The 19,189-nt window shown below is 43.0% G+C and overlaps 1 protein-coding gene across 1 annotated transcript; it reads left to right on the top strand.

Moving 5' to 3' along the window:
- The first annotated feature begins 1,546 nt into the window (after positions 1-1,546).
- Positions 1,547-19,106, top strand: csad (cysteine sulfinic acid decarboxylase). The gene is made up of 14 exons (XM_017707926.2): positions 1,547-1,630; positions 2,319-2,443; positions 2,548-2,674; positions 3,316-3,406; positions 8,872-9,094; positions 10,389-10,468; positions 10,569-10,623; positions 10,824-10,940; positions 11,226-11,290; positions 14,671-14,752; positions 16,447-16,646; positions 17,414-17,465; positions 17,560-17,649; positions 17,788-19,106. Exons 1-14 carry the CDS (start codon positions 1,609-1,611, stop codon positions 17,959-17,961), a joined length of 1,503 nt encoding a protein of 500 aa, XP_017563415.2. The 5' UTR covers positions 1,547-1,608; the 3' UTR covers positions 17,962-19,106.
- Positions 19,107-19,189: the final 83 nt, after the last annotated feature.

The raw sequence follows: 19,189 nt of genomic DNA on the forward strand, positions 1-19,189 counted from the left end.
ATGATTGACTGTCGATGCATAAAACATTACTGACACATGGATAATCATTGATAATCAACTATCACAAAAAAAGTTAACGATTCTTTCAAAATGATTCGTTGACAGCACACAACTCAGATTTAAACAATAGCTGAATCGCATGCCTTTTCACTCCTTACTCTTTTATAGTCAATGATTCACAAAAATGCTAATAGCCTTTGATTTGATTTTGACTTTAACAGTTTATCAGCCTTTATTATGTCAATGAAGCACTATCTTCAGATCACACCTCACTGATCGTATAGGCAAACAAAAATGCCAATACAGTCTAAATAGACTTATCAGGTGTCCTAGAAAGCACTCCATGAGTCTTGAGTCACTCATAGTGACAGTCCCTGAAGAATGCGACACTTCTGGTGATTCAATGCTGTTGGTACAGAAGCTTGCATCTCAATTTTTTATCGATTTATTATCTTAAAAAAAAAAACAGCTGTTGTTTATACTGTGTCAAAACTCCATAATCAATAGAAATGATTTTGCATAAAATTAAGTTATAGTAACTTGTGTTGAAGCGTTAGAATGTTTATTGCCTCTCCTGTGAAGTTACTGGTTCTGCATGGGTTCTTCAGTAAAAGGAATGGTTCTTTTAAGACCCCTGAGTTCAATATAGAGCTATTTATGCTTAGATGCTTCTTTCCACAGTGAAATGGTTCTTCAGGTTAATGGAGAATGTGCTGTAGATGTCTGAAAAGGGTTCTATCTAGCACCAGAACGAGTTACGATGTCAAGCTTGTAACAATGGAAGACCCCTTTTTGGTGCTATATAGAACCCTTTTCAAAGAGGCTCTGTGTAGAACCATAGACAACGTATTCTCCTTCAGTCTGAAGAACACTTTCACAATGCAAAGAACGCTTGGGTCATGCAAAAGGATCTTTGAGTGTCAGTGGTTCTATATAAACCATTTTCTTTACTGAAGAGCCTTTGAAGAACCGTCTTTTGTAACCACTCTGTAACCCTTTTTGGTGTTATATAGAACCACTTTCAAAGAGGTTCTATGTAGAGCCCAGCACATTCTCCATCAGTCTAAAAGGAGAACATTTAAGCATGAAATGGTGCGGTTCTAAATAGAACTCATCGTTGTCTTTACTAAAGAACCCTTGGAGAGCCATCATTTTTAATTCCTTTTTGGAGATACGAGGTTTTGCCCGGACAGAGACGATATTTATATGCAGATAATTAAGTAAATAAAGTTATTTTATTATGAGATAAAACTATGGCGTCGCTAACAGGCTTGTATAACTATAGCGTGGAAACAGGTGTTAAACGCCCCCAAAGCCAGAGGAGCAGCGTCTCCTGCTGCAGCACATTTCTGCGTATTCCAGGGCTCGTATTCATAAGCTGGGCTATAATTTGCCCGCAATCCTAATTCACTGCTATGTTTAGCTGGCTGCCTTTCTGAGCTGTAGCTCGGCGGCCGTTGCACCCCGACCTGTCTCGTCCAATCACACGCTGGTGCGTCCACGCTCCTGACTTCTGATTGGCCCGCGGGTCGCCTTAACTCGGACTTCAAAATATCAGGTTACGCATGGGCTCTGTGCAGTTAGCAGGCTACACGGTGGAGCGCAGCAATGAGCACAATAGTTTCTAAAGGTGAGAAACAGCCTGGCTGGCTTTGATAAGCGCTGCTGTGGGACATACGGACATTTTCCTGAGGGATGCGGCAGAAAAAGGTCGAAACTTTGTTGTCTGGAAAAATGCGTCATAGCTAATACAGCCGTCTCAGTAGAGGAGCCTTAAGCCTTTATATGTGCATTGAGTTCAGCTGCGACTTAAAAAAGACAGCGGGGAGAGGAAGGATCTTCATTTCCAGACAAAGCAGAGCTGCGAACTGGGACAGCACGATGCCGAGTGAACCCAGCCACCCTCCGCGGTAGCGCGGCGGGATGCAGCCGCTGTCCGTGCTGAGGCTTTTACGAGACGGTTTTTAATGGAAAACGTTTCACGTCGACTAAAACAGCCACGTTAGTTTGCAAAGCGTTGTATAAAATGCAGGAAAGTCCTTGCGGGCTTTTCTCAACGTGGCGGTACCGCCCCATATCCAGTGGCTCTGGTGAAGCTGGCCGCAGGATGGGCGCAGAAGGTGGGTGGGGGCGGGGCCAGGATGAAGGGGGCGGGATCGAAAAGGTTGCCTTTTGGGCATGCAGTTCACCGCTGGTCGTTTCATAATCCCGGGAGTTGGGAGTTTGTGGAGGTTCTGCCTCAGAGCAGTTGTCAATCAATTTTTAAGCAATTATATATTTCTGGATTCATTCATTCATTCACTCTCCAAATCCCTTAGAGTGCAGGATGAGTAATGGGGTGAATGGTCATCACAACAGTTCGGAGGGTGAGCTGTTCCTCTCCGAGGCTTTCAAAGTGATCTTGGAGGAGGCGGTCCACAAGGCCACAGATGTGAAGGAGAAGGTGCCATATTGCGTTGCTTTTAATTATGTTTTTTTAAAACAGGATGCAAAAATGTTGGGCAGAATGATATATGGGATGGTATATGGGTGCGTATGCATTTACAGGTGTGTGAATGGAAGGATCCAGAGGAGCTGAGGGTTCTGATGGACCTGGAGTTGGGAGACCATGGAGAATCTCACCAGCAGCTGCTGCAGAGAGTCCGCGATATCGCCAGATACAGTGTCAAAACAAGTAAGTGGCCTTCAAAACTGGCCAGATCATTTGAAGAACCAAATCTCAACTGGCTCTCTTCTTCCTGTATAATGCGTTACATGGTTACACAAAGCAGTAACTCGTTACAGATTTATGGTAACTTTTCCCAAACTGTACTGGAATTGCTTCAAATATTACTTCCAGAAATATGTGTCTAGCTGCTAATTATTTTCCTTCCATATTCCTCCATAAAACCTGGAAAGAACAAGCTACTTATTACTTACTTAGAAAGAAATAGTCAATCACAGTCCATCATTTATCCATCAGATTCATATTAGCAGGATTAAATGCAATGAAAGTCGCACATGCGACTGACATAGGTAACACAACATGCCCAAATTACACATTTAAATGTACCTATTATGGATGTAAATCTAAATTTAATATTGTTGTTTTATAGACATGTGAATAATGCATGAACCAAAATTCTCAGCGGTCTCAGTAGCAGTCAGTAACATCAGTACCATAATGCTATTTAATGCTACTGTAATGTGTCACACAAAAGGAAGAAATTAAATTCTTGTAACCCATTGCTTTGTAGACTGACTATAGAGATGTCTGTCCGATAAAGAGTCGTTTGGTGATCAGCTGAAATCGACAGCTTTGTTTTTCTTCTGCAGATCACCCTCGCTTCTTCAATCAGCTGTTTGCTGGAGTGGATTACCACTCCCTGACCGGGCGTTTCCTTACGGAGGCACTCAACACCAGCCAGTAAGTGTAGAGAAGGCACAGTACACAAGAATGATAAGAACATCGGAAGCCTCAGAGGCAGACACACCCTCTTGACTTGAAATACAGGATCTTTAATGATGCACCTTCCAGTATGAGTGCTGGTTTTACCCAGTGACTGCCCTGTTACATTAACAACAATCAGTCTGACCTCTGACTCCCTAAAAGTGCACAATAAAGTCAAGTCATTTTGAACTATTTCTCAATACTGTGACGCTTTAAAGAAACCAGGCTCTTTTTCATTAAGAAGCTTTTATTCTGAGTTTATATTATTGATTAGAAACTGTACAAGGACATTTTTATGAAATTAAGCATTTTTTTTGGAAATTGTACCCTAAGAAGAACAACATAGGAATTAAAAATAATCTATGCATTAATAAACATAGATGCACAAGCTAAACTTTTTTACAAACTTTCATTGATCTTCAGTTATTAAATGGTGTAGAATCACCAAATACGGCATGAAATTGTTGCCTAACTGCAATGTAGCTCAGAGATTTTCCATTAGACCTTGTATCAATGATTGTCAGATCAGCGTTCTGCCTCAAGGTTATCTCATACGCTCGTGTGACATTATTCAAAACTGACCTCACATACCTGAAACATCTGAAACACTTATGCCATGCTAAGGTAGTTGTATTAAGTCATGATACTGGGACATACCCAAGAATGCACAGTCTGAGATTCAGAGATAAACATCGTTTGAACCGAGAGAACATCATTTTAAATATAAACCTTTGAGAATTTCTTCACATGAATGTATAACACCATTGCCAATATGCGACTCCAAGGGTCATATAGTCCAGGGTGGACTATTACTTGTGTTGTCTGTCCATCCTTGTCCAGGAAAGCAGTAAAGCTGGATAACCCAAGCATATTTATTACGTGATTAATTTACACACTAGCCAGATTATTTACAGTGCTGTGTAAAAGTCTTAGGCCAGCTGAGAAAATAATAGTTAAAGCTATACTTTTTCAGAGAAAAACACCTATTAAATGTGAATTCCACCAACACAATTTCTGCTCATTTCAGATGTAGAAAATTATTGACTCAAAATTTCTTTACAGCGGTGATATGAACACATGGTTGTGGTGTCTACAACACAAATATAGTCATTTTATTTTCTGTCAAAGACCCAGTGAACCTACATGTGTATGTTTAATGTGTAATGTTGTTGATGGTAAAAATAGTGCCAAATCTGAAAACATGTTTTCTTTGGGGACTATTTTGTCTTATAACCCCCTTCTTGTACCTCTCTGCTATGGAGGTATGTGTATATAAGGCTTAAAAACTATCCTAAAACTATTGTAAAACATTGTCTCAGACATCAGGCAACATGTTCATAACCATTCATGAATTCAGAGACATTATTCAGACGTCTGCCATCACCGTGAACAATTCTGACTCTGCAAGTTTTCTAGACCAGAACATTTCATATCAAACCACTCAGAATGATTTTATGTTTTACTAATGAAAATATGACTTATGTTTATATGACATACATAATCCATCCATCCATCCATCCATTATCTTCCGCTTGTCCGGGGTTCGGGTCGCGGGGGCAGCATCCTAAGCAATGAAGCCCAGACCTCCCTTTCCCCAGCCACTTCCACCAGCTCTCCAAGGGGGATTCCGAGGCGCTCCCAGGCCAGCTGGGCGATATAGTCGCGCCAGCGTGTCCTGGGTCTTCCCCGGGGTCTCCTCCCAGGTGGACTCGCCTGTGACACCTCCCGAGGGAGGCGTCCAGGAGGCATCCTAACCAGATGTCTCGACGTGAAGAAGCAGCGGCTCTACTCCGAGTCCCTCCCGGATGACTGAACTTCTCACCCTATCTCTAAGGGAGAGTCCAGACACCCTGCGGAGGAAACTCATTTCGGCCGCTTGTATTCGCGATCTCGTTCTTTCGGTCATTACCCAAAGCTCCTGACCATAGGTGAGGGTGGGAACGTAGATCGACCGGTAAATCGAGAGCCTTGCCTTATGGCTCAGCTCTTTTTTTACCACAACAGACCGGTAAAGAGCCCGCATCACTGCTGACCCAGCACCAATCCGCCTGTCAATCTCCCGCTCCCTTGTACCATCACTCGTGAACAAGACCCCGAGATACTTGAACTCCTCCACTTGAGGCAAGAGCCTATCCCCGACCCAGAGAGGGCTCTCCACCCTTTTCCGCCTGAGAACCATGGTCTCGGATTTAGAGGTACTGATTCTCATCCCAGCCGCTTCACACTCGGCTGCAAACCGATCCAGCGAAAGCTGAAGTTCACGGCCTGATGTCCCCAATAGGACCACATCATCTGCAAACAGCAGTGATGTGACCCTGAGGTCACCAAACCGGACACCCTCCATCCCTTGACTGCGCCTAGAAATTCTATCCATAAAAATTATGAATAGAATCGGTGACAAAGGGCAGCCCTGACGGAGTCCAACTCTCACTGGGAACGAGTCTGACTTACTGCCGGCTATGCGAACCAAACTCCAGCTTTGTTTGTACAGGGCCTGAATGGCTCGTAGCAAAGAGCCATGTACCCCGTACTCCCGAAGCACCTCCCACAGAATACCCCGGGGAACACAGTCGAATGCCTTCTCCAGATCCACAAAGCACATGTGGACTGGTTGGGCAAACTCCCATGAACCCTCCAGAATCCTGGAGAGGGTGAAGAGTTGGTCCAGTGTTCCACGACCAGGGCGGAACCCGCACTGTTCCTCCTGGATCCGAGGTTCGACTATAAGCCGGACTCTCTTCTCCATTACCCCTGCATAGACCTTGCCAGGGAGGCTGAGGAGTGTGATTCCCCTGTAGTTGGAACACACCCTCCGGTCCCCTTTTTTAAAAAGAGGCACCACCACCCCAGTCTGCCAATCCAGTGGCACCGCCCCCGATGTCCACGCAATGTTGAAAAGGCGTGTCAGCCAAGACAGCCCCACAACATCCAGAGCCTTGAGGAACTCAGGGCGGATCTCATCCACCCCTGGAGCCTTGCCACCAAGGAGCTTCTTAACTACCTTAGCGACTTCGGCCTCAGTAATGGACAAGCCTATTCCCATGTCCCCAGACTCAGCCTCCTCACTGGAGAACGTGTCGGTGGGATTGAGAAGGTCCTCAAAGTATTCCTTCCACCGCCCAATGACGTCTTCAGTCGAAGTCAGCAGCACACCATCTCCACTATATACAGTGCTAGTGGCACACTGCTTTCCCCTTCTGAGTCGCCTGACGGTTTGCCAGAATCTTTTCGGAGCCGACTTAAAGTCAGTTTCCAAGGCCTCACCAAACTCCTCCCATACACGGGTTTTTGCCTTGGCAACAACTGAAGCCGCAGAACGCTTGGCCTGTCGATACCTGCCAGCTGCCTCTGGTGTCCCACAGGCCAACCATGCCCGGTAGGACTCCTTCTTCAGCTTGACGGCATCTCTCACCTGGGGTGTCCACCACCGGGTTCGAGGATTACCACCCCGACAGGCACCAACTACCTTACGGCCACAGCTACAGTCAGCCGCTTCAGCAATGGAGGAACGGAACATGGCCCATTCTGAGTCAATGTCCCCCACCTCCCCCGATATCTGGTCAAAGTTCTGACGGAGGTGTGAGTTGAAGATCAATCTGACAGGTTCTTCTGCTAGACGTTCCCAGCAAACCCTCACTATGCGTTTGGGCTTGCCTGGTCTGACCGGCATCTTCCCCCACCACCTGATCCAACTCACCACCAGGTGGTGATCAGTTGACAGCTCAGCTCCTCTCTTTACCCGAGTGTCCAAAACACATGGCCGCAAGTCCGATGACACGACTACAAAGTCAATCATTGAACTGCGGCCTAGGGTGTCCTGGTGCCATGTGCACTTATGGACATCCTTGTGTTCAAACATGGTGTTCGTGATGGACAAACTGTGGTTTGCGCAGAAGTCCAAAAACTGAACACCACTCGGGTTCAGATCAGAGAGGCCATTCCTCCCAATCACACCCCTCCAGGTCTCACTGTCATTGCCCACGTGAGCGTTGAAGTCCCCCAGTAGGACAATAGAGTCTCCAGGAGGAGCACTTTCAAGCACCCTTCCCAAGGACTCTAAGAAGGCTGGGTACTCTGAACTGCTGTTCGGTGCATAAGCACAGACAACAGTCAGGACCCGTTCCCCAACCCGAAGGCGTAGGGAAGCTACCCTCTCGTCCACCGGAGAAAACCCCAACATACAGGCACCGAGTCGAGGGGCTATGAGAAAGCCCACACCTGCCCGCCGCCTCTCACCATGGGCAACTCCAGAAAAGAATAAAGTCCAGCCCCTCTCAAGGAGATTGGACCCAGAGCCCAAGCTGTGTGTTGAGGTGAGCCCGACTATATCTAGCCGGTATCTCTCAACCTCGCGCACCAACTCAGGCTCCTTCCCCGCCAGTGAGGTAACGTTCCAAGTTCCAAAAGCCAGTTTCAGCAACCGAGGATCAGAACACCAAGGCCCACGCCTTCGGACACTGCCTGATCCACAACGCACCGAACCCCTACTACTGCCCCTCCCTTTGGTGGTGGGTCGATGGGAAGGGGGATTCATGTAACTCCTTCGGGCTGGGCCCGGCCGGGCACCATGAGTAAATGCCCGGCCACCAGACGCTCGCTGGCGAGCCCCTCACCCAGGCCTGGCTCCAGGGTGGGGCCCCGGTAACCCTGTTCCGGGCAGGGTACGCAAGTCCTGTTTTTGTGTCTTCATAGGGGTTATTATGGATCACACTTTGTCTGACCTGTCACCTAGGACCAGTTTGCCATGGGAGACCCTACCAGGAGCTTTTGCTCCAGACAACATAGCTCCTAAGATCATTCAAGCACGCAAACCCCTCCACCACGATAAGGTGGTGATCCAAGGAGAGGGACATACATAATGTTATTGGTAAAAAAAAAAATTAGAAACCGAAAGAAAAAGGTTTCCTTGGGGACTGTTTCACCTAACGATACTCTGCATGTTCCTCTCTGCCGTGAACGAATATTTTCAAGGTTTTAGGCCAAAACCTTCTCTAAACTGTTCTCAAGACCACATATCAGGTAACAGGCAATGCATTGGCAAGCATTTTGTGTGATGTACTTTCTGTGATGTAGCTTTTAGAGAAAATAAATGCTTCAATCATTTTTTACATCTTAATTATTTAATTATGCAAAAAAGTTTGAAATATTTGTGTGTTATCTTAACCATTCTTAACCATGTGTTATCTTGTGTTGACTCAACCATGCTAAACCATGGCTCACATGCTTACAGTGGAAATGAACAAATCCATGCAATGATTATACCTGTAAAAGAGGAGGAACAATAAATACAATAAAATAACCACTAAAAACAAGAAACAATTTACAATTTTCTTGGCTGGCCTAAGACTTTTGTACAATACTGTATACCATTGGCTGATGGCTAGCTCGCATTCTTCACAATGTAGCCACATCCAGATTAATCCTGTACAAATCACCTGCAGGTACACCTACGAAGTGGCTCCAGTGTTTGTGCTAATGGAGGATGTGGTTCTACGCAAACTACGCTCTTTGGTGGGCTGGTCAGAGGGGGATGGAATCTTCTGCCCTGGAGGCTCTGTGTCTAACATGTATGCCATGAATGTGGCCCGCTACTGGGCTTTCCCGCAAGTCAAAACACAGGGCCTGTGGACTGTCCCACGCCTGGCTGTGTTTACTTCACAGGAGGTAAAACTGAAAAAATGTTTTTGTATTTTGTCGACAAGATTAGCACAAAGTGCTAAATCCAGATAAATTTTATTTTAATTATTTGACAGTTAAGCAAAAATGAAACCCCAAATCTAGTTGATCATCCAACATGTGTTTGGTGTCCAAAGTTTGCTTTTTCAGTTTTTGCACTTCTTTATTTTAGCTACAAGACTAACTAAGTTCTTATACCCTAATATTCTTATATATCTTATACGTTCTTATATTACTTATATAAGTGCTGGATAATCGGAATCGTCCTAAGGAATTGTCAGCTGATGACAATTCCAGAGCGTAACGAAATTCTCTTCAAACATCGTTTGTGCACTCAACAACCCTTGGCTCCTCTAAGCAGCTAGTTGAGGATCTGAAAATGATAAAGTAAGGGAAGGTTATAAGAAAGTGTCAAAGTGTTCACACTTTACATTGTCTGGAATGTCATTTAGAAGTGACAGTTAAGTGTAAGAAAGTGGAAAGCAAGATCTGGATGAGCAGAAAAACTCACATATAACTGCTCGTATTCTGGCCACAAAAACAAAACAAAACCCCCACATGCTGTGGACTGTTGAAATTAATATGAAACTGAGGCCACAATTGCTAAAGGTACATTTGAAGAAAAAAAAGGAGCAGCATTGGATGAGAAGAACATCTTGATAAGTTAAGCATGGAGGTGGATCTGTTATGTTTTGAGGTTGTGTGGCAGCCAGGAGCACAGGAAGCATTGTGCAGGTAGATGGAACAATGGATTCCACTTAGCATCAGTCAATTCTGAAAGCAAATTTGCAGAAAAATTTTTTTTTTTTTTTTTTTTCAAAAATCAGATTTCGATTTTTTTCTTATTTGAAGTTTTATATATTTCATTTTTAGTTTTCCTTTTCTTAGGTCACCTTATAGCCGTGGTTAGTATATTGTTGCACTGAGGTTGTGGGAGTGAAACTCAAGATTTGGCCCACCAGCAATTTCTCATGTCCATCCAAAACGGCAGTTTAAGCGCCGCTTTTGGGCAAAAAGTGGTTTCTACGGTCTATTGTCATTTCTTTAGATAACAAGATGTCACACAGTGGCAGGAACCACATCTATATGTATGAAGTATGTCATGATTTAGGCATGCAGTTTGCATTATGCTTATGGTTGGGGCAAAAACGTCCATGACTTAGATACATAGCCTCATAGCTCCTGTTCAACTTCAACAATACATTTAGGGTAAGAGGGAAATTGTGTAAATTGTTCAATTTGATATGGAGCAAAAAAAGTTGCAATCTTCTTTTACTTTCAGAGTCACTACTCGATGAAAAAGTCTGCTGCGTTCCTTGGCATTGGGACGGAGAACGTTTACCACGTGAAAGTGGATGAAAGGTACAGTAGCCTCCACAAGGCCTTTGCTGGTCATGTCTACATACGCCCACATCACCTGTAGCCTTCACTTCATCCTTCTTTAACTTCTCTGTACCCACAGTGGCAGAATGATCCCAGAGGACCTTGAAGCTAAAATTGTTCATGCCAAATCACAAGTATATACATTATCCTTCCAACAGATCTCTTTGTGACACATTCAAGCATTTGATTTAAGCATTAGAATTTAGTATGAAAATCTTGAACAGAGAAACACTGAAAAGTCAAACTGTAATATTTTAATATGTTTCACACTTCTGTCATTTCTGGTGTATGTCTGGTTATTAGCAATTGACTGGGCCTTCTCCTCCTCCTACAGGGTGCGGTGCCATTCTTTGTCAATGCCACAGCTGGTACCACTGTGCAGGGTGCCTTTGACCCCCTGGACCGCATAGCTGACATCAGCGAGAGGAATGGCATATGGATGCATGTGGATGTAAGCCTGAGCACTTCTTCATGACTTCAAAGAAAGTTATGTTGTGCAAAAACACCTGGAACAAAAGAACAAGGATGTGCACAGGCACTAATGTGAAGTAATATCACTGAATGTATGGTCCCTCAACTTGACATAACTTCTATGTTACAGACATTCTTATGTAAGATTAGCATATTGATTTCGTTGCCCGTCTGGTCTGGAGCAGAGGTCAAATTCCTAGAAAGACCTTTATCAGACAAAACTGACCTTGTCAAGATTTGACCTTATTCTCAATCTGTTTCACAGGCCGCTTGGGGAGGAAGCGTTGTGTTTTCCAAGAAACACAAACATCTGATTGCAGGAATGGAAAGGTATCTAGATCCCATATACAACCCCAATTCCTATGAAGTTGGGACATTGTGTAAAACATAAATAAAAACAGAATATGATGATTTGCAAATCTTTTTCAACTTATATTCAATTGAATACACTACAAAGACGAGATATTTAATGTTTAAATGGATAAGCTTTATTGTGTTTTGCAAATATTCACTCATTTTGAATTTGATGCCTGCAACATGTTCCAAAGAATTTGGGACAGGGGCAACAAAAGACTGGGAAAGTTGAGGAATGCTCAAAAAACACCTGTTTGGAACATTTCACAGGTGAACAGGTTAATTGGAAACAGGTGAGTGTCATGATTGGGTATAAAGGGAGCATCCCTGAAAGGCTCAGTTCACAAGCAAGGATGGGGCGAGGTTCACCACTTTGTGAACAACTGCGTGAGCAAATAGTCCAACAGTTTAAGAACAACGTTTCTCAACGTGCATTTCATCATCTATGAATCATCCATAATATCATCAAAAGATTCAGAGAATCGGGCGAAATCTCTGCAAGTAAGCGGCAAAGCAGAAAAACAATTTTGAATGGCCGTGACCTTTGATCCCTCAGGCGGCACTGAATTAAAAACTGACATCATTCTGTAACAGATATTACCACATGGGCTCAGGAACACTTCAGAAAACCACTGTTAGTGAACGCAGTTTGTCGCTCCATCTACAAGTGCAAGTTAAAACTCTGCCACGCAAAGCAACAGCCATATATCAACAACACCCAGAAACGCTGCTGGCTTCTCTGGGCCCGAGCTCATCTGAGATGGACTGACGCAAAGTGGAAAAGTGTCCTGTGGTCTGACGAGTCCACATTTCAAATTGATTTTGGGAATCATGGACGTCGTGCACTCCAGGCCAAAGACGAAAAGGACTGTCCGGATTGTTACCTGGGCTAAGTTCAAAAGCCAGCATCTCTGATGGTGTGGGGGTGTGTTAGTGCCCATGGCATGGGTAACTTGCACATCTGTGAAGGCACCATTAAAGCTGAAAGGTACATGCAGGTTTTGGAGCAACATATGCTGCCATCCAAGCAACGTCTTTTTCAGGAACGTCCTGCTTATTTCAGGAAGACAATGCCAAGCCACATTCTGCACGTGTTACAACAGCGTGGCTTCATAGTAAAAGAGTGCGGGTACTAGACTGGCCTGCCTGCAGTCCAGACCTGTCTCCCACTGAAAATGTGTGGCGCATTATGAAGTGCAAAATACGACAACGGAGACCCCGGACTGTTGAGCAACTGAAGTTGTACATCAAGCAAGAATGGGAAAGAATTCCACCTACAAAGCTTCAACAATTCGTGTCCTCAGTTCTCAAACGCTTATTGAGTGTTGTTAAAAGGAAAGGTGGTGTAACACAGTGTTGAACATGCCCCTGTCCCAACTTCTTCTGCCCCAACGTGTTGCAGGCATCAAATTCAAAATGAGTGAATATTTGCAAAAAACAATAAAGTTTATCTGTTTGAACATTAAACATCTTGTCTTTGTAGTGCATTCAATTGAATATAGGTTGAAAAAGATTTGCAAATCATCATATTCTGTTTTTATTTATGCTTTACACAACGTCCAAACTTCATTGGAATTGGGGTTGTACATGCACACTCATCACTTCATTAGAAACATCTACCTTGTAGGCCCACTTTGCTGATTAGAGACTTTAGATAATCAATTTACCTTTTTTTATGCACAGTTTGTGTTTGCCATCCTCAAGCCTCTCATTGAATTGTCACACTTGGCAGGATATTTTGGGTTGGACAACACTTAACCTAAGGGCCACATGGTAGGGCCAACCTACTATACCGCTACCACGTGTCACCATTTGAGCACACTACTTGTAATTCCATCATCATCATCATCGTTGACTGCTTAATCCAGATAGGGTCACAGTAGCAGTTGGGAGAGCAGAGAATCCCAAATGACCCTGTCCCCTGCAACTTCCTCCATCTCATTCCCAGGGACCCCAAGCCGCTCCCAGGCCAACTTGGAGATGTAATCCCTCCAGCGGGTCCTAGGACGACCCCGGGGCCTTACCCGTAGGCCGTGCCTGGTACACCCCCACTGGAAGGCGTCCAGGGGGCATTCAGTCTACATCTCGACCCTCACCTATGGTCATGAGCTGTGGGTAATGACCGAAGGAATGAGATCACGAATACAAGCGGTGGAAATGTGCTTTCTTCACAGGGTGGCGGGCCACACACTATTTGATAGGGTGAGGTGCTCGGCCATCTGGGAGGAGCTCGGAGTAGAGCCGCTACTTCTCCGCATTGAGAGGACCCAGCTGAGGTGGTTCGGGCATCTGATTCAGATGCCCCCTGGACGTCTCCTGGTGGGGGTGTACCAGCCATGGCCTACTGGGATAAGACCCTGGGGTCATAAGACCCCTGCTGGAGGCATTACATCTCTAAGTTGGCCTGGGAGTGGCTTGGATTGGCCAATGAGCTGGAGGAAGTTGCTGGGGACAGGGTCATCTGGGATTCTCTGCTCTCCCAACTGTTACCGGAACCCTATCTGGACTAAGAGGTTAACGACGATCATGATGATGACAGCGTGAGAATAGCACATTATGAAAAGTTTATCAAAAACTTTAGAATATATGAAATTTCAGCAGGATTTCATTTTGAATGGGTCATTGTTTTATTATAACATTAATTTATATTGCCTTGTATTTCATTAATTTGTGAACTAATGACACATATTATTGTCACTACATGCTAACTGGTGCTATTCTGTCAGGTTTTTCTCTGCTATTTTGGACCTGGTTCAGGTCAGTTTTGACTCCAGTCAGTTTTGGACTCAAACCTTCAGGTAGTTCGGCTCAGGTTGGGTTCAGATGAAATTTTGTCAGGGTTGGATTGGGTTTGGACACAAAACGTGCTGTTGTGTGTTGGGCTGAATCAGAGAGAAAGTTCTTGGTCTATTTTCTGGTTTAAATGAATATTTAAGTCTTAAATAAAGCTTTAGTCACTGCTATGTTGAGAATGGTCCACCCAAATAATATTTGGTCACCGGTGGTCCTGTGGTCAGAAATGAACCTGTGATGAATGGGGTACAGCAAGCAAGCAAAGTTTATGTACAGGGAGCCTGACATATTTTGCATGACAACAGATAATCTACACTGTAACTGTACTCCTGAAAAATGAGCATACAAGTTTGCCCTTATAACGTGGAGCTCAATGGTTGAGTGGCTGAACATTGCAGGTGCTTCTAATAAAGTATATATTAAGAATAGAACTGGCCAAAAAAAACCTGAGCCTGAGAAAATGAAAGGTTTACATGAACAGGGCTTCAGCATGATTTTTGACAGCGATAGGCATAGAACAGGAGCCAGCTTTAACCCTGTTTTCTTTTTTCTTACATCTTCAGGGCAAACTCTTGCACCTGGAATCCACATAAAATGCTGATGGCTGGACTTCAGTGCTCTGTTTTTCTGATGAGAGACACAACGGTATGGGCCTATGATACATGCTATCAAAACCAAACACTGTTTTTAAGTTAGTTCATTGTATTGTCATTTTTAATCAGTCTCAAATATACAATATTACAGTATGGTAACTGATTGTGATCAAAGAGTGAAGATATTACATAAAGTCCAGAGTCCCTAAACCTCTTACAGAGTTAAACTTTATCTGATTTTCCTCTGGAGGTGTATATATAACTGTGTAGAGATATGCAGTGAGCATACGTTAACTCACTAACAAACTGGCATTTACTCAATATGGACAAAAGTATTGGGACATGTGGGTTTGGCACATGTCAAGAGGACGTTACCTGCCTGATTGCATTGTGCCAACTGTAAAGTTTGGTGGAGGAGGTATAATGATATGTAGTTTTTTTCAGGTCTTGGCCTAGGCCTTTTAAGTTAAGTGAAGGGAAATCTTAAGCAGCTTCAGCAGACCAAGACATTTTGGACAATGGTATGATTCTAAACTTTGTGGAAAAAGTTTGGGAAAGACCATTTTGCAGCATGTTCCACCATGACAGCCACAGTGCACAAAGTATGGTCCATAAAGGGATGGCTGGTCCTCACAGCCCTCCCTGACCTTAACCCCATCGAACAGCTTTGGGATGAAGTAGAACAGAGATTGTGAAAGGGTTAACTTTCCTTTGGCCTGTCTCTTCCCCAGTGACTAACATGTATTAATAAAATCAGACTCTGCTGAGGGTGCAAGGGTGTCTGCCCTTTGTGCATACTTACAGGCTGTGAATAACTATTGTTCCTCTTTTATTCTGCAAACCACTTGCACTTTTGACTTACTGGATTTTGATGTTGAACTGAGCAAATCCAGAGATGGAGAAAAACAACTCCATGTATGGACAAGCAGGTTACGAAATATGTTAGAATGTGGTCGGGCCCTTCCTGGCTGCCTGCGAGCACGTGGGACGGGCTCTCTGTGTTTATAAAGAGGGGACTTCCCCTTCTTCTGTGTGCTTTGTGAATAAATCTCTCATCTCTCTACGAGAGTGTATGTTCATCATTGCATTGAGAGCCCTCTGTCTTGGGACTTAGTGGGATTTGCCGAGCTGGTTTATCGCTTCATTCTCTGGTTTCTGAGGGAGAACACTGTTCAAGGAGACCCTTCCTAACAGATTGTGGGCCCTCTTATCCAATGTCAGTGTCTGACCTCATAAATGCTTTTCTGGATAAATTAGCAAAAATTTCCACAGACACACTTTGAAATCATGTAGAAAGCTTCCCAGAAGAGAGGAAGCTGTAATAGCTGCAAAGGGGGACCAATTCCATATTAATGCCTATGGATTTAGAAGGGGATGTCATAAAAGTTCCTGTATGTGTAATATGTAGGTGTCCCAACACTTTTGCACATATATTGTACCACTTATAGTTGATCCTGGAATATCTAGAAGGGAAGAAATTTTGCAAACCAACATGTTGCAACAGTAGCATCTTATTATAGGTTCACGCTCAAATTCACTGAGCTCCTTATAACGACCCATTCTTTTACAAATGTTTGTAAAGGCAGACTGCATGGCTAGGTGCTTGATTTTACACACCTGTAGCAATGGGACTGAATAAAACACCTGAATTCAATGATAAAGTTATGTGTCCCAATACTTTTGTCCATATATTGTATGTTCAAAGATTTTTTTGGAAACTCTCATATACTCCTTTTCTCACACCAGAACCTGCTGATGCACTGTCACTGTGCCAATGCTACATACTTGTTCCAGCAAGACAAGTTCTATGACATGAGCCTGGACACTGGGGACAAGTCCATCCAGTGTGGGCGCAAAGTGGACTGTCTGAAACTGTGGCTCATGTGGAAGGCAATAGGTGCTCAGGGCCTAGCCAACCGTGTTGACATTGCTTTTGCCAGCACAAGGTAGATAATATGTTATTATATATATTATATATGTAACACCACCAAACTAAATTCCATTTGGTTCTCTGGAAAATTTCTCTTATAGACATTGTACCAGACGTGAGGTCCACATAATATGCAGGAAGACAATTAATGATTAGCGGCAATTAGTAAGCCACAAGGAATTGTGTTTGCTCATTTAAAAATGCACAATGGTATGTATTTGGCTGGAACTACCACTGTATTGGAAATTTTGCCCAAAGAGAGAAAAGTAAAATTGCTAAAAGCAACGAAACCCAATTCTGAACAGCCATTGACAAAGCTGTCTCTTCTAAAGACTGGAAACCTGGAGTTACAGGTTAGGGTAGATATATTTCTGTCAAATGTAGCCAGTGATCAGAATATTAATGTCCCTTATACTATGAAAATGTCCCTTACAATATGAAAGATCCGTAGAGAAAAGCTCTTTCCCACTGCGTGCAATTTCTTTAGCTTCTTTATTTAGATTTCTAGGTCACAACTAAACTTGTCCCTAAATAAATATCAAGATATTAAAAAGTAAAAAAAAAAGTTTGGCTTTAGAGTCATACATTCAGGACTGTATGCAAATTAAAATAATGAATGTAAAATTAATGGGTTACAAGTATTTATGTAGCTCACTGTATAAATAGTTACATAGCTAAGTAATTAAGCAGCTATGTGGTAGTTGGGCTTGTCTTACTAACCATAAAAGAAATTAGGCTAAACTACATAATTTTTTTACATTCTTTCCTTCCTGTCTGTTCTAGGTATTTTGTTGAGGAGCTGAAGAAAAGAGAAGGGTTTCAGGTTGTCTCTGAGGTAACATATTGCAGATGTCATTCCCACTTAGATGGCAACAAACATGTTAATGCAATGTTGTATTGATATGCTTTCTTTATGGATTCCCCCACAGCCTCAGTTCGTGAATGTATGCTTTTGGTTTATACCACCCAGCCTGAGAGGGAAGGAAAACAGTCCTGACTACCAGGAGAAACTGGCAAAGGTATGTCCACTATATTTGTCCAGTATTAAATCAGGGAAGCCTCATGAGTTTACATAGCTTAGTAAATCTGATAGAAGTAACATTTCTTTTGGATAAAAGAATGCCGAGTATCATTTTATGCCATCTCTTCACCACCAGGTGGCACCAGTTATCAAGGAACGCATGGTGAAGAAGGGCTCAATGATGGTGGGTTATCAGCCTCTGGACGGTCGGGTTAACTTTTTCCGCATGGTCATTCTTTCACCCCAGCTGAACCACAGTGACTTGGATTTCTTTCTCGATGAAGTAGAGAGGCTCGGCAATGACCTGTAACTGAGCTGGGCCGTGGGTGATACTGGTCATTCATTCTTCAACATCCTTTAATTCTGCGCTATATATGTATGTCATGTAGTAGATTTATGCGTGTTACTCCTTGGTGGAACGAAAGCTTGGACCCACACTGTCCTTCTGTTGATAAGATCAGGCACCACTTAGTAATAACTACTAAGTGAAGGCTGTGATGCTACAGAAGGAAGCTGGTGCTACTTGTGCTCACTGATCCACCCTGTGTTCAGCTTTTTTTTTCTGTGCCAGTATTTTCCAATCTGTGTCTCTATCTTTTGAATCTGTACTATTTTCCTGTCCTGCTCTGTACATTAATTTTTTTATTGTTTTTTTTTTTTTTTTTAGCCAGCTCTGTTTCTACCATATTCTGGTTCAATCTACATTATGTGATGTGTAGGTTTAGACTAGACTTGTTTTTTAGACTTATATCAATCATTCTTTAATGTTTCCTTTTTTCCATCCACACTCTTTTTGCTCTTCTTTTTGCTCTTCCATCCATACTCTACGCATTTTATTCTATTTCATCCATCCATTACTATAGGTCTTATGAAAAATAAAATGTAGCATCAGATAAGTTTATAGAAACTTTGTAAGACTTTGCTCCAGAAAGATAAAGTGGAGCTTTACTTTGTCATTAGAGCTTTGTTTGGTCAGGAAAACTAAAGTTGTGCTTGATCGTGCTAGCGTTGCACTGGTCAGTCTTAATGAAGACGGATTCTTTAGTACTAGAGTAGAGAATTAGACAAGGCCCTGAACTGATCACTTCTGCTAGGCCTCAACAAAAATGGGTTCTAGCTACTAGAACTTTAGACCCACTATAAAGTGTTACATACGTCCAAGATGGTGCCTTATAAACATTAGGTTTTGATATGTAAAAGCGCATACTTGATAACTGAGTCCTTCCATTTTTTACTTACTTTCTTTACTGTCCTCCAGGCTACTTTTATTCTTACAGTAATCACAGCAATATTTGTGCTAGTGAGAAACACAGGGGGCATAAAATGCTACTGATCTAATTGTTTAGGCTGAGACATCATGCCTGTGAACAAGACAATTTGTTACTTTTAATTTTTTAATACACTGTAATTACAATGTCAACATGTCGTACTGTCAATAAAATAATTTGTAAATCAGTCATATGTTTTGTGGACTCTTTGCTGTGCTGGGTGTTTGTAGCCTGGAACAACTTTTAAAATGCAGGAATGAAGGCCTACTA

This window comes from Pygocentrus nattereri, chromosome 9 (assembly GCF_015220715.1).
Source record: "Pygocentrus nattereri isolate fPygNat1 chromosome 9, fPygNat1.pri, whole genome shotgun sequence".
NCBI classification, from domain to species: Eukaryota; Metazoa; Chordata; class Actinopteri; order Characiformes; family Serrasalmidae; genus Pygocentrus; species Pygocentrus nattereri.